Source organism: Pieris rapae, chromosome 17 (genome assembly GCF_905147795.1).
Source record: "Pieris rapae chromosome 17, ilPieRapa1.1, whole genome shotgun sequence".
Classification (NCBI taxonomy): domain Eukaryota; kingdom Metazoa; phylum Arthropoda; class Insecta; order Lepidoptera; family Pieridae; genus Pieris; species Pieris rapae.
In genome coordinates, this window is record NC_059525.1 from 9,698,616 (window position 1) to 9,714,648 (window position 16,033).

At 37.0% G+C, this 16,033-nt stretch overlaps 1 protein-coding gene and 1 long non-coding RNA gene across 4 annotated transcripts; one reads left to right on the plus strand and one right to left on the minus strand.

The window, feature by feature from the left end:
• Nucleotides 1-275: 275 nt before the first annotated feature.
• On the plus strand, nucleotides 276-15,790 carry LOC111000752 (epsin-2). 3 transcript variants are annotated; one of them, XM_022270307.2, is made up of 11 exons: nucleotides 276-539; nucleotides 6,279-6,368; nucleotides 6,676-6,967; nucleotides 10,942-11,114; nucleotides 11,197-11,405; nucleotides 12,126-12,264; nucleotides 12,986-13,084; nucleotides 13,197-13,320; nucleotides 13,399-13,607; nucleotides 13,692-13,923; nucleotides 14,058-15,790. In XM_022270307.2, the coding sequence occupies exons 2-11, from the start codon at nucleotides 6,300-6,302 to the stop codon at nucleotides 14,159-14,161; spliced, it is 1,650 nt and encodes a 549-aa protein (XP_022125999.2). In that variant the 5' UTR covers nucleotides 276-539; nucleotides 6,279-6,299; the 3' UTR covers nucleotides 14,162-15,790. The 3 variants fall into 3 exon arrangements, with proteins under 3 accessions (XP_022125999.2, XP_045487917.1, XP_022126000.2); XM_045631961.1 differs by lacking the exon at nucleotides 276-539 and adding an exon at nucleotides 598-951 and having other exon boundaries at nucleotides 14,064-15,790; XM_022270308.2 differs by lacking the exon at nucleotides 276-539 and adding an exon at nucleotides 599-951.
• On the minus strand, nucleotides 9,020-9,924 carry LOC123689920. The gene is made up of 2 exons (XR_006750786.1): nucleotides 9,539-9,924; nucleotides 9,020-9,335 (listed from the first exon to the last, which is right to left on the minus strand). It is a non-coding gene; the product is annotated as an uncharacterized LOC123689920 (long non-coding RNA).
• Nucleotides 15,791-16,033: the final 243 nt, after the last annotated feature.

Here is a 16,033-nt window from a genome sequence, read left to right on the forward strand (position 1 = left end):
TAAATGAAACTAATCCCTGAGATTGATTTGCTTCAGTTCAAACACTTTGTATTACATAAAACTTACAATCAGTCAGCTAGACTATGAGCAGATGTTTTATAAAAATGTAGAATCTGTGGTATAAATAATTATTATCTGTATTCTGTTAAATTGACAGTAATTATTTGATTGAGTGCCTGTTACAAGTATGAGACAAAGTATATCTTTTTAGTAATAACTTTTAAAACCAAATGTAATACCGAAACCTTAATTTTGTTTTATGGTTTATATTATATAAAATACTGTAAGGTTCTTATTTAAAAAAATTAAACTAACTTTTAGTTGACCGGATATACTGTTGGCAGACATGTTGATTTGTCAGGAGGCGATTTTGTCAATTATTCGTCAAAAGTATTTTGTTTAGAAAGATTTGTACAAAATTATATAGTAAAAAAACTAGTGATAACGTGCTGTGTACCGTGATAATAGTATAATGTTTGATATATATTTACTTTATTAGATTTAATAAGAAGAAACTTTTTGGTCCTGCATAGATATCGGTAAGTGTTGCGTTAATATTTCTTGTTACTCTTTTTAAGTATTAATTCAACCTAGTCACCGTTTCATGCACAGTTCGACGGACCTTCACCTCGTCTGAACGTGTTACAATGAATCCGCTTTGCTCATATACGACTTTGACGTGCCAGTTAACATGAAAGGGAATTATATTTAGGCTGTGAATATTATAGTGTTTGTTTGTGTATTTACGTTTTGGATTATTGTATTGTGACGTCAACGGGCTGTGAGGTGAAAAATCTTAGTATTCATGCAGTTTGCGATATGATAAAACTTTATCTATACATGATAGGTATGATTTAGATTGGTGCCTCATTTCTTATTGTAGACTCAAGTCATATAATATATTTTTTAAGTGTCTAGTATTGTGATATTACGCTTGATTAGTTCATTAAGGTAAGAATTTTTATCAGTATTCATTCACTAATACATTTTGAGCAAGGTCTGCTCCAAAAGAACATACCAGAAATATTGTTGGTTGCTTATGTATGTTAAGATTACAGCTAAAGATTTTGATGTTTCAACGCTGGTTTTACCATCATAACTGTAATCTAAATTATTTATTTTTATATGTTCAAAACTCAATATTAATGATTCACTTGTGTGTAATTTTTCTATTGTTTAAAAATAATCACTTTAGTTTATACACATAATGTCATCATTATAGTAAATGATGTCTGACTTCCTAACTACATTACAGAAAGAAAGTTTTATTAAAATATAAAATTGTCCATGTCTCATGTAAAGTAGAGAGTATTATTGTGACTATCTGTTGCAAATAACTTAAATAGCATTATGTAAAAAACATATTTTCTAATAAGAACAAAATTAAATGAATTTAATCCATTAAAAAAACTTAAGCAAAACTTTTTTTTATTATTTAAAGATTATATTAGACATTTATTGCATACTGCAAACTGCATTGCCTGTCAGCATCACAGATTTTTAGTTTTTAGAAAACTTTTGACTTTACTTTAATTCCCTTAGTTAAATTAAGACCTTGAAATTAATTAATTAGTGTATATGACAGAATATTATTATTTATTACAATATTTTAAGTAGTAAATTAATAAATATACAAAACTAAAAACTCAATTCATTTATCAAGTTAGATATTTTGTTAATTTGATATGATAACATTCAGATAACATTCTATTTTTCAGAACACACTTGTGTATGTATTTTTAATAGCCCCTCTTATTATATTACCTTATAAACTTAACCTTTTTACATTTATTTCCTTAAAAATAATTATAAGGTGTGTAGTTTCAACAAAACTGATATTTCAATCACTCTTTCCAACACTTTAAACTTTTTGAGGCAGACTACATATTTGGTTTGCCTTATTTTCTGTACCGCAGTAATTAATATCATAACCATATAATTTAAACCTATATTGTTATTAAAGTTGTTTCTGTTGTGAAAGGCTTATATTTTTATGGCAACTATGATGTTAGTGTGTACATATTCTCTTTCATAAAAGTTACTGTTTAGTTTTACAGACCCCTTTAGACGAATCTTCGCTTGTTAGGTACGCCAAACGCGTGACATCGTATTCACGATCTAACTGTAAGCGAAACCTGTCTCACCTTATCTGAACTTTCGTCGCTTTATATGAATCTTGTTGACGTCAAATACTACCGATATTATAAGTCACCAAGTTTATTAATCTTTTTGATATTAAAACCATCCATCTTATATTTTTGAGCTTATTTTAATGGATCTTAGTCGAGTGGTGTTTTCGTGGCACGGTTTCTTTTCTATGCTCTTCTCGTCATGTATAACAGTTTAGGGATTAATTAGTGACCAGAGAATAATAATAATAATAAAAAGTCTTTATTCTTTTTAAGTACATTTTCTTTTCAAAGTGTAAGATTTGGAAACCCTTTTAAGTAAAAATACCTGTGTTAGGGTTCCCAGCTCTTCCATAACAAACTTAATTACTTAAAATAATGACATAATTTAACCTATTTTTTTTAACCGTTTCCTTTTTATTTTTTGAACCGTTATCATCACACCTGAGTGAGTACAAGAGATTATGTACGTGTAATAGATGGATGCGAGTGAAGCCACAGGCCGCAGCTACTTAGTATAATTAAATGAGTAAAGTCAGGGTTAAGGCCACTCTCGACCGCCTAGGACAATCGATCCTCACTATATTTAGTTTGTTTTCCTTCCGTATCCACGTGATACGCCACTTAGTTATTCTGTTGAGGCATTTGAAGGCTAACTAATGCTTTACCTAAAGGTTACGAACCGCTTTCATTTTGTTTTCTATTTCACGTTCGACAATATTATGCACTTCTCGATATCGTTACACTACAATTTAATAAATAATAAAGCGTTCATTTAAGTTAATAAGCATACCACTTTGTATTAAATACGTTTATCATTTAAAACTTATCCAACTTATTTAGCTGATAACTGTGATATTATAATTTACACAGAAATCTGAGTCATACAGGATTTCTATGAAACTGTCAATTTATCCATTTTTACCTTATCGATTCGTTTGTTTTTTATACGATTGGTATATTTTTTTAATAATGTATCCGATATTGTAACCTTAGACCACGAGGTTGAATGTTAAAAACGTTGTAAGAATATTAAGGTTATATTTTGTGTTTATGAAATATAAGATTGGAGATTTATCTTTTCAAATATTATACGTGTCGTACATACATAGTTCTGTCTATATGTGATAATAAATGTTTACTAAAAAGACAGATCCTGTAGGCGACCATGTGAAAGCGCCAAACTTAAATAAGTGTGTAATACGACCAGACTTTCTGGATCGCAGAAAGTTCTACCTACCCCGACAGTATTTCGTATTCGGTTTCTGCAAGATCTTCAAGATAACGTATTCTTTAAGTGTTTATGTTTTGATAAAAAATGGCACTAACTCATGAGTCACGACAAGGTTGCATTTATCAAAGCGGTCATCTTCTACGTCACTAAATATTGCTTCATTACCGAATAAAAAATTACGCTCACGATTAAAGTCTATTCAATATTTCTAAATATCTGACAGCAACGACAATGCAACGCAACTACATCAGTCCTAAAAATCTTAAACAAGTTATATATTACGTAAATAAGGTTGTGACAAAATACACAAACCACGCGTCGAAATCATTTATTATTTCCAATAGGCAATCAAATGTCGAGTTTCTGCTTCCTTTGTAAAAAATAGGTATTTCCTGTTATCTACAAGGCATTTCCTCGCCGTTACCGTCGCGTCGCGAGGCGGATGAATAAAGCAATATTTAAATGTTGTAACAATAGCGATCACAAAGAGCATTCATGAAAGACAAAACTCAACTTTTCCTCTATTCTTTTGACCAAGCCTTGTTGTTTGGCAAATAAAATTTACTCTAATGGTGGTATTCTTTTAAATGGGTATTTACGATGTTTCCAGCAAGGGATTTGGAAAATAATTAATTTACTATCATTAAACAAGGAAACGATAAATCGTTACATAATAATTAAGTGTCCGGCGACCTATCAGTGACTTTCTTCCGAGCGACACTTTGTGCAACAAGATAAGAGTTAAAACATTGTCTCCCATAACAAGCGCTGATTAATACGGTATAACATGACAACAATCCGACAATAGAACGACGAACGTGTGTCTTGTACGACACAACACATGATCGAGGTGAACGTCCGATACTCTGATTTTCCTGATTTGTGGCGCTGAAATAACGCAGAACAAAAGGATCTTAGGGATGTTAACGGCCTTAAGGCATTGATAGTTTTGCAATAATTGTGGATACATTGTACGTGTGACGTATCGTAATCGTCAGCTTCCTGATCGGCAAGGCCGCAATGTAACAGTAGGTAGGTAGGTGTGTGAAAATGGTCCCTTGTTTCCGTTATTATGTGCGAAACATGAATTTCTTGATATTGACGACTCTAATTTTCGAAATACTCGAAGTCGTATTAATAATAGGAATTATGTTTAGGTAAACACCAGCATGGGATTGCTCCCGTTGTGTTTGTTGTTGCCCGTTGTTGTTGTTATTTATTTCCGAACTTATAGTCATAAATAATTTTATTACGAATTTAATCTGTTATTTGCACTTCGCATCTAAAGTTTATTATGCTTTATCTAAAAGTAGCTTCTTAATCGTAACATATAATTTTGTAGTCTCAAAATAATTCTAACAAGATTTTTAAGTTAATCCTAATTAAAGAAGAACGGTGAAGTTGGTTCCAATCTCGAGAAACGGTGATTGACGCTTATTGATGCTTGTATGATACAATTTTACCTATATAAGGTAAAACTGGTTCGCTTTAGATGCCTTCCTTATGTAATGTGTCAGTTGCTATATGTTATATGTGAGAGTTATATTGGTTACATTCATCTCGTTACACAATACAAACGTAACTTTATGCATAAATTCCTTTTGGAACATATATACATATGTATAAGTAATATTTAATAACTATTTTTAATTATTGAACATCTGTGTTGTTGTTTTTTATTACTATTTATGTGAGTCATTAGGAAATAAAACTTTATCTCTATTTTATCTAAAAGATAAGCGCTGTTTTTATACCTTAATTCGAAATCAAAAGAAGACTCGGCTCGGTTCAAGAATACTTGATGAAACATTGGTAGTCAGCACTGAGCAGTGGTCACTGATGGCTAATCAGGTCACCTAATGCCCAGGTTATATAAAAGCAATGTCATAACACGACCGCCCGACGACAGTTGCAAAGGTTTCCACCCACTGTATCAGGCTGCTATAAGCATGTAAACTAGTTAAACACTTGTTGCATAATACTATTAACATTTGCTCCATACCAATACAATGCTATGATCTTTATTTATATTAACGAGTTTTATGGGATATTATACATAATCGTTATACCGCAGATTGTATCCAAAATGCGGCGGTGGTTGAAACAATACAGCTCAGTAATAGCGTTTTCAAGTATGATGACGTAATGTGTTTATAAGTTACAGTTTATGCTCAAAATTAACAATTAAAGCGCGTATCTAAGCAAATGCTGCAAACAGACTAATTTTAAATTTTTCGTTCTTCGGTAAAAAGGATCACATGGTATAGCTGATATTATGATAATACCGCACTAGATAAGTTGATGGCATTGTATTGAAACTAATGAATTAACAAAACATTTATACCGTTTTTGCAATTTTTTATATATTAGGACAATTTTAATATTTGAGTAGCGTTTTTGACATGAAATTCACGGCCTGTGTTGATCACTTGGCAAATGATTCTGTAAGTAATCAAAGGTGGCTGCTAACGTACCTAGTACACAGAGCAGGAGAAGCCGTAAATAAAGGTAGTCGTGTACTGGGGCGATCGCCAGTCACCGTATCTCATCCCGCGATACCAAAGCGTAACGAACTGTTTCGCGCAGGTCAATGGCACCGCAAAATTAAATTTTATCTAAACGCAGCGTCGCTTGTTTATGACGCCCAGACGTTTGCTGAACTTCCTTTGTTATTGCTGAAGATAAGCCAAATAAGAATTCAAATTAAAAAAATGTACATTTATTATTATTTTTAACTATTACTTTCATATTAACTAATATTTTATTACATAGTCATTTGTATGCAGCGGTTATTTCATCAAATCTACAATATTATCTCGATTCACAGAAACTGTTTCTGTTAGTAATGACCGATTAAGAACTCAGCCTACGAGATTGTCGACAGCTTTTTTATCGAAGAAACGGTATAATTACAGGCCTCCCTTCACGGGGACGAAATGCAAGTAAACGTGGCGGGGCTAAGGAGAAATATTAAGAACCTCGCGCACAACTACTCTGATGCTCAGGTAAACTCATTTTATTTACCTTGGAATATCAGTATTATTATGAAAGCGTGCTTTACACACATAAAGCGCCCTCAAAACCGGAATATCCTGGCAATAAACGCAGTCGCTCACTTTAGTGGCGTCAGCTGTGATAACCGGAAACAACGCTTCCTACTCGCTCGACGCATGCTAAGTGAGTACATTTGACTTGCAAGTCTCGCACGTGCACTCACCGATGTGTTTCTTGCAAAAAATTTCACTCACAACTAGGACGACATAGTTCCCAATATCTGATTTTTTTTTAAAGTTTAACACGAACCTGCCGCAGGTAAAAGTGCGCGAAGCGACATCGAACGACCCATGGGGCCCATCCAGCACTCTGATGGCGGAAATCGCCGACCTCACCTACAACGTGATGGCCTTCACCGAGATCATGCAAATGATCTGGAAGCGTCTCAACGACCACGGCAAGAACTGGCGACACGTGTACAAGGCCCTGGTCCTAATGGAGTACCTCATCAAGACCGGCAGCGAGAAGGTGGCCATGCAGTGCAAGGAGAACATCTTCGCCATACACACCCTCAAGGACTTCCAGTATATGGAGGAGGGGAAGGATCAAGGTCGGTTGTGAGTTGACTTTTAGCTAAGCGTTCAGCGCCACTCGGATGACACTCCGATTATCCTATTAATTAGTAATACGACACCGAAGCAGCCGAAAAGCGAGGAGCTGCAGTCGATCAGGCCTTGAGAGGCTTCGCGTTTAAAGTTCCATTGCTCGTTTGGTATCAATTACTTTATTAGTCATGTTGTTTGATTGCGTCATGCCAAGTATACAAAGCAACCAAAGCAGATTTCATGGATTAACATTCCCTTGAATCTTTAAAGAAGTCCCTTTTTATTGAATTACTAGCGGATCCGACAGACGTTGTCCTGTCTACACGTCTTTAATTTCAAAATTTCAATTTTTAATAAGCCATTTTGATGAAAATTATTATTCAAATGTTATGACAATATCTAACGATCCAGCACATGGTCACACACGATATAAATAAAAAATAAAATAAAATAAAATAAAATAAAAAAGCCTTTTTATTTCCTACAAATATACGCTTACTTATCTAATTAAAATTAATACCATCTACTTTATATATCATATTTACTACTAGATTATATTTACTATTACATTATTTTTTTTGTATTATTAGCTAGCTTGGTTAGATTTTAGTATACTTAAATAATATAATTTGTAGGAACCCCATTATTGGGTGAAGGCCTCCTCCAAAGATGCCCATTTGTCTCTGTCTTACTTTGTTTTTGTTTGGCTATTTTTAATGTTGATCTAATTAATCGGTGGTCTGACGGATAGTTTAAATTCAGGGCTTCAAAGTTATTGAATAGTTTTGGTTGGTTGGATAGTATATAGTCGATCTCATTTTTGTGTTGTCCATTTGGGGATCGCCACGTCCATCTCCGGCTACGGTTTTTCTTGAAGCATGTATTGATGATAGTTAAATTGTGTTCAAGTGCGTAGTCGACAAGTCTCTGTCCTCTATCGTTTCTTTCACCGTCCCCATGTTGATGCAGTATTAAGTATTCACCTTCTTTAGGAGCCCCTACATTCGCATTAAAGTCGCCCATTAGTATAATGTTCTTATGTGTTATTTCCATAGCTTTGTCAATAGTTTTATAAAATTCCTCTATTTCTTCTTCTTTTGCGGATTCTGTGGGTGCATATACCTGTATAATGGATATCTTAAATTCGTGAAGTATTAAATTTAGCATTGCCACTCGTTCTGTTAGGCCGATGAAGCTTTCGATGTTGTTTTTAAGAGACTTCTTAATAATGAAGCCCACTCCAAATTTACCTGGTGTACTACCAATGTAGCAGAATATTAAGTTGTCATATTCCTCTATTTTATTACCAAGTCGTCTGATCTCTGAGATACCGATTACGTCAGAATTGATTTTTTTTGTTGCTTCATTTAACTCCAAACAGCGTTCATGTGAAGATAGGGTCCTGACGTTGTAAGCTGCGATTTTTAATTTGGTTGTGTTTTTGTATTGTCTGATCACCGTCTGTGTGGCTTTTTTTGGAGGGTTTTGGTCGTACTCTCCCGCGGTGACCGGCCGTATTGGGAGATTTGAGGTTGGGAGAGATTGCTATTCAGTGTTGTGTTGTGATGTATTCGTTTGGCGTTGAGTTGTTTCTGCTTGAGTGAGGATTAGTTTGGGCTTTTGTATAAAATAGTTCTTCATGCTTCCTTTGTTTTTCTTAGGTTGTTGCTTTTTAGTTTGTTGATCATCTTGGCTGCCGGGGTGAAGTGTCTCCGGGGATTCAGAGAGATTTCTTTTGTTTGACTGTTTATACAACGGTTGTTTGTTGTTCAATATAATAATTTTGTCGTACTTTATAAAGGCAGTATTGCCTGCATCTTTTTCTTTTTGAACTTGGACTTGAAGTTCTCTACGCTTATTTAAAATTTCGATTGGGTAGTCTTCTTTTAGGTAATATGAAGTATTTTGGAGGTAATGTTTATTTTTTTGGATTTTTAATTTGAATCCCAATGTGTTGAATGTTATTACTATAGGTCTAACTTTTTTGCCTTTTTTCCCCAGTCTTCTAACAGCTTCTATATTGTGAGTTTCGCATGAAATTTTGATGTATGTATTTATTATGTTTATGACCATTTCTTCGAGTCCATCGTATGACTTTTCGCTCTCTTCTACGCCAAACAAGATTAGATTTTTGCGTCTAAACTGTCTTTCTAGGTTGTTTATTTTTTTTGTTTGTTCTTCTAGGTTTTTCTCCAAAAGCTCGTTTTTTAGTTCTAAATGATTAAACTTCTCGTTGAGGCTGTTGATTATTGTACATTTAATATCTTCTTTCATATCTAGCATGTCTTGTTTTTGTTGCTTTATATCTTGCTGCATGATAACTAACATATTTTTTATTTCCTCCATCGCCTGTTATGATGCACTTAGTGCCCTCTATGAAAGATGTATATATATATTTTATATTCTATTTGTGATATTCTTATATTAAAATTAAGTGTTCAATATTTATTGAAAAATAAATTTTTGAAAGTTATTTTTCTCTAGAGTGATTCGAACTCGAACCCAATGAGATCGTCACCGGCACCGCAAGCGAATTGACTAAGTGTCTTTACTGCATATGCTTGAAAATATCGTACAAGTTACACGCGTCACAGACACTAAATGAGTCAGTGTTATATTAAATGAGTCAGTCTTGACACTTGTGCCGTTATTTTTGCAAAAATTAGTTCACTTCACATCACTACACTATTTCACTTTAATGTTGTTCATTGTGCACAATTCCTGCATTTTAGGTATTCTTTTCAACATAAGTTATCTACAAAAGTCACTCGTTTGAAGCGTTGTGATTTTGGCGAATTATTTATGCTTTTACAATGTTTCTCGGCGGAATAACATTTACACTTTTTTATCCCGAAATATTACACCACTTTTTCTACTTTTGAAACGATATTATTTCTTGTTTGATTTTAAAAATACAAAGAATTGGGGACACGATACGAGTTGTTTCACGTCTACCCTCAACCTCCCACACACGATATAACACAATGATAACAAAACTTTTTTTAAATTTCGGGACAGACTAAAATTAAAATTCGAATATTATTTCAAATTTGACACTGCGATGGTAGCGCCGTCTGTCGGATCCAATGTAAAACATTCCAAAATCAACAACAACTAATAAATTGAAAATTAATTAAAAAAACATTGTCCAGCGGACAAAATTGAATCTAAACCATTCCCAGATCCCCTTGAACACACATAAAAAATTTCGTCTAAATCGGTCCAGTCGTTTAGGAGGAGTTCAGTCACATACACACGCACACAAGAAATATATATATTAAGATTGAATTATTTAATGAAATTGAAATTTTGATTCCACGGATAGCCAGTTAATTATACAATTGATAAGCTAATTGATGAAATTTGGCACGAGGTTACAATTATGTTGCCGAAACCCGAGTCATTAATATTCTAATTAATTATTAATTATTATTTATTTTATATTATTAACATATTTTCCCGTTGCTTATGCATTGGAGTGGGAGTTGCGAATCACCTCGAAAGGCTTTTTGACAAGCTATTAAAACGGGAGCTTTTCATTGTGTCTAAGTGACCATAGAACTTATTCCAATGGTTATATTTAATTAGTTTTAGTATTTTCTTTAAAGTTTAAATATACACATAAAAATCGTTCAAAATGTACCACGCTTATAATTGTGTTAATTATCGTTTTGTAATTTGTGTTTAATCACACAAATACGACGAAATGAAACGTCAAGACAGCCACTTCTTCGTCATTTTGTATCACCTTACTGACGTATAAGGCCACATATATTTATAATTAGTTATTTATTGATAAATTAATCATTTTAGAACTTCTACTATATCGTATACTTTAGCTTACATTTTCAAGTATTCGGGGTCTTATGTAGATGTTGTCGATAAAAATCCTATTTCTATATCCTCATTTTGAAAGAGGTGTCCCGGTTGGACCCTACGGGAACTACGATGTCATAAAACACAATCGTACAAATTCCAGGTCTTAACGTGAGAGAGAAGGCGAAGCAGCTGGTGCACCTTTTGAAAGACGAGGAGAGACTGAAGAACGAGAGAGCGCGCGCTCTCAAAGCGAAACAGCGCTTCGCTCAAACGGCCAGCGCTTTCGGCAGCGACGGCGCTCTGGACACGCCCTCTAGTCCCACCTATCCCGCGGTGAGCCCCGATTATGTCAACCGTCAATATCGTGTTGGGTTGTGATTGTGTTATTCGCGGTTCAAACGTTTCTTTCCCGCAGCTAAGCGGCAGCGGCGAATGGGCCGGCAGCGCTCCCGGAAACGGCCGAGAGTCGGAGTTGGCCCGGCCCCTGACGGCGGGAGAGGAGGAGCTGCAGCTGCAGCTCGCCCTGGCCATGTCCCGCGAGGAGGCCGAGCGGGAGGAGAAGCGGCGCCGGTCGGACGACGTGCGGCTGCAGCTCGCGATCAGCCAGTCGCAGAACGACTTCCAGTGAGTCCTTCACCGAGAATATCCACTCCTCTGAATCTCACCTGACTTTCTGTACAACTGTCGTGGTCTTATTCGCCTCTTCACCTGAAATTACCATTATCTTGGATATTTTCTTATCTTTCATTGAGACGTTAGAAAATATAATTTTAAATTCTGGTCGGATGTCGAGTAACCTCAGATATAATAAACCGTTTCACTTATAAAAGAATCCATTAACCCTCCTAATCCTGGAATCCGCTTCCCATAGATTGCACCAGTTCCTGATATCCCAATTGTATCCGGCCCGTGCCCCGACGCGGGACCGACTGGTCGTGTGGGACGAATACTACGAAATCTATACGAAAGTAATTCAGTTAGTGATCATTGGTTGAATTTGCGTAGAAAAAAGAAAATAGATATTTTTTATATTGATATTAAAGGTATGCAAGAAAGAAAGAAATGAAGCAGACACGATCACTTAAAAACTTAAAGTTTCCGTCTCCATCGATACTGATTTTCAGCGCCACAGTGTTTCAAATTTGTTCGTTAAACTATTTTTAAGTCATTAATTTAACAAAAGACATCTACCACCCGAAGCGGTACATTTGAATACAAAATTGTAGAAATAATTCGTATCAATAATTTTAATTTCATCCTTAACTCGAGACCGACACCTGCTGGTCCTTCGAGCCGGATGAGATACAAGAATTACGAAACTAATGTAAAGCTTTCTGATTCCAGGTCACCTGGAGCGACGGGTGTTGAGAAGAAGCCCGAGAGCAACGGTCAATCTCATCTGCTGGACCTGCTCGACGTCTCTCTGGGACCTCCCGGGCCGACCGTCGACCCCTGGGGCCTGCCGGGGGAGAGACCCAAACCGGTACGACAATCGAACTAACTTCATTCATTTTTATAGAGATAGAGAGGGAAAAGGGAGCTCCTTAATAATTACACGATGTGTTCTTTTAGCCTGATACGTTGGATATCAGTATTTTGACGGATTCGATGGTAAGAAATGGCGACGCCTATTCGTAACCCATCTCGAGTTACTTGACGTAGACCGGATCAATATTTTGATATCATTATTGATTAAATAAAATTTAAAAAGAAAAAAAGCCAGAACAGTATAACAAGATTGTCTTAATCCCATTGCCCGGAGGCCGACGTAACTCTCGTCCGAAGTCGTAAGTCCCTAATGCCATTATGCCGCTACAAATGCTAGTTAAAGTTAATCTTCGGTTCCATTTGCTATATTTTCGTGTATGTTTAACAATCTGGCTCGAACCCAAGTCTCACGCGAATTTTTACTTTGTCGTCTTCATTTGCTTCAAAAGTACGTCTGAAAACCTTATCTACTATAAAACTGTATTACTTTAATTCGTTGTATTACAATGAAATCACATTTAAAGAAAACACTTTTTTAACGGATTGAAGTTATGTATTATTGTAAATTTATAATTATTTAACATAATTTTAAATTTCTGTTTTTTTACTTTTTACTTCTGGTTAATACACTGTTTAAAATTTTGATTGTACGATTTTAAACCAAATTCAACGAAATTTACTCTCTGATGATGCTTATAAAATTGCTTAATTTCCAGGACACCAGTTCCGAGGCGTGGTCTGGCGTGAACAGCCCGGCCCGTGACCCTTGGGCTCCGGCCGCCGCCGACGCCGATCCTTGGGCCCCGCTGGCACAGGTATAATAATATAAAAACTATTTATTCTGTACCCGAAATGATCGCCTAACTCGAAGGAGGCAAAATAAAGCGGTTCGGGCTACTTTTAATCTTTCAAAATTGTATTTTGCAGAGCAAGAGTCCGATATCCGCGATTTCCTCTCCATCTTCGGACTTGGAGCAGTTCGACGCTTTGTCTCAAAGGCAGAAAACGCAGAACAATCACGAGCGAGATCCCTTCGACCTCTCTGGGCTGGGTCAGTCGTCGCTTTATTGTCCTCCTCGATCTGAACCATACTGACTCTTTCTAATTTATCAACCGTCGACTCTTCCAGGTGGCAAACTGAGTCCGCCCATATCCAGCGGCACGGGCGCCATCAAGAAGTCCCCGTCGGCCTTCCTGGGCGAGAACTCGTCTCTGGTGAATCTGGAGCGTCTCCTGCAGCCGGCGGCTCCCGCGCCCCCCGCCGCGCCGAACCCCTTCGCCCCCCTCGGACCCCAAGCGCCCGAGACCCCGCGGCAGATGTTCGCCCAACCGCAGCCGGTGAGGGTCTGGTGTTAAATAATGAATTGACTCACGTCTGAGCAGGATGAGCTCAATACTCCTATGAATGATAATCATTTGCAGGCAAAACTATCAATTAACGAGATCAAGCAGCAGCAAATGGGTTTGGCTTCCAACCTGAGCTTTCCCAGCTCCTCGCCCGCCTTCAACGCGCCTCTGAACATGGCCGCCCCCATGCCCCCTCTAGCCAATAACGTGGGTTCCATGTCGACGATGCCCCCCCTGGGGAGCACTATGCCCCCGTTAGGCAGCAATATACCGCTGAGCGGGGTCCCACTCTCCGGAGCGCCTCTAGGTGAGCAAAAGTCTCTGTTCGATATTGTAGTCGGAGTAAAAAATTATTTTGCTGAACCGAAAGTACCGTTCACAAATTTTGTTTAAGATCGCCAAGTGATTTTTCTAGTATTCAGTGGTCCTAACGCGTTGCAGGTGCAGGTGCAGGCGCCGACCCGTGGTCCCCGTCCGGGGCTCGCGCCGCGTCTCCGTGGTCTCCGCCCCCCGCCCGCCACACCCCCAACCCTTTCCTCTCCTAGCCACGGGAAAACACTTTACTAACGTTTTTTACATACTTAACCATTATCAGTCCTCATTTAAAGTCGGTTGAATCTAAACCAAATACCATTGGCCTATAGTGGGTTCGATTTCCGGTGAAACTCTTCGAGGCTTAAATCTCAGTTAGATGATTCAGTTTGAGGCCGGAGTGACCTGAGACCGATCCTATGCAGAGAGGCGTGAGCGACGAACGGACAGACACGCCAGTGCTGCATGTATTCATTCACCGCGACGCCATTCCCGGAACTCGTTCGCCAGGGTTCATAACTTTTTTTTCTCGAGTGTCGATTCTTTTGGGAACTCTAAGCTTTTTTGATGTCAAACCCTCCCGAGGCCGTCGTGTCATTCGGAAGTGACAAACGGCTTCAGTCAAATTGTAAATAAAGCCGACCGACGAGTGACCGACGATGAAGAACACCAAATGTCGCAGATAATTTGCGATGTCCAAAATATAGGATTTAATGTAAATGACTAGTTTTAACGAATAGCAATATGCAAGTCTTAAACGACTCGGCTGTTATCAGTTTCGAGGAAGTCGGCGGCTGTGAGATATTTACTCTTATCACTCGCAGCGTATCGGCCCTGCCAAAAAAAGAGCCCCTCTCTCGGAGGCCGGCAACGCACCGGCCGTCGTGAATTTAAAAGTATAGAAATACACTCTCGTAGTAAGCGACGCCCCGCATCCGCCGACGTCCTCACGAACGGGAAGAAGTCAACGTGCCTTAAACACTCGTCTCAACTCGCTTCATTCCCGACTCCTGCAATAGGACTGATTAGTTTGCCCCGGAGCCGAAATTATTTCGATGAAATGCTCGATCTCGGAGCAAAATCCGTTAAAGCCTCTGCTCGTCTTGGCAGACTCTTAAAGGAAGCCACACGAGAGATGAAAACGTTGCATTCTCTGAATATACTTCCTCGTCAGAGCGAGACCGGTTCTAAAACATTTTCTTTTATATACAATGTTGAGATGTAAAATTTGATGGAAATATGTTGTGTGTGGAGAATCAGCAGGCGTTTAATAAATTAGATTTCACGCTTCCGTTTTAGAATACGGGTTTAAATCGTGTTTGCATTATTTTTTATACTTGTAGCCTCGCCCACAAACAAATTCTATTAATTTGGAAAATTGTCGTTTAATATTTAGTTAGAAATGTCAGTATTTTAATTAAGCTTATTGTTTTTCTGTGACCGAAACGGAGACGCCTCTATATTTTTTTAGAATTTCTACTTCGTCGCGTGCGTCGTAATCTGTGCTAATTTACCTTCGGTATTTATGTTTTATGAAGTCTTTGATCAAATTCGATTTTCGAACGTCAAGTCGACGGCCGCCATTTTGTTCGGGGCTAAAATGGCGGGAATATGCTTATGTAATTGTTTGAGAATATATTGCGTAAATTCTTTGTATATGTTTTTGCTTATTACATTTTTATGAGTAGCGGTTTTATGGTTATCGATTATTGTTTATCAGTTGTTTAGTTAAATTATTATTTTAATATATTATTAATTTTGACCAATAAAATGCATCGACGCTAATCCAATGTCATTTAGCTAGGGAGAACTGTAAAGATTACTGTAACTATTTAATTAAAATATATAAGTTTTTCAGTAAAGTCTTATTTTTTAATCCCCATCCAGAAATAAGACAAAATTTATTTAATCATAAAAATAAATTGGTACACTGTTCTGAAGAGATGAAGAAAGTAAGTTTTATCAAAAAGTGGTATACCGATGGATGTCGTCATATCGTTATCATCCCCTGGTTAAAGAGGCATTTTATAAATAGGACTGATTCAATGGTCTCATCTAACACGACTCCTGATGAGAGGTAAACTACAGAAACGTAACATTTTGGG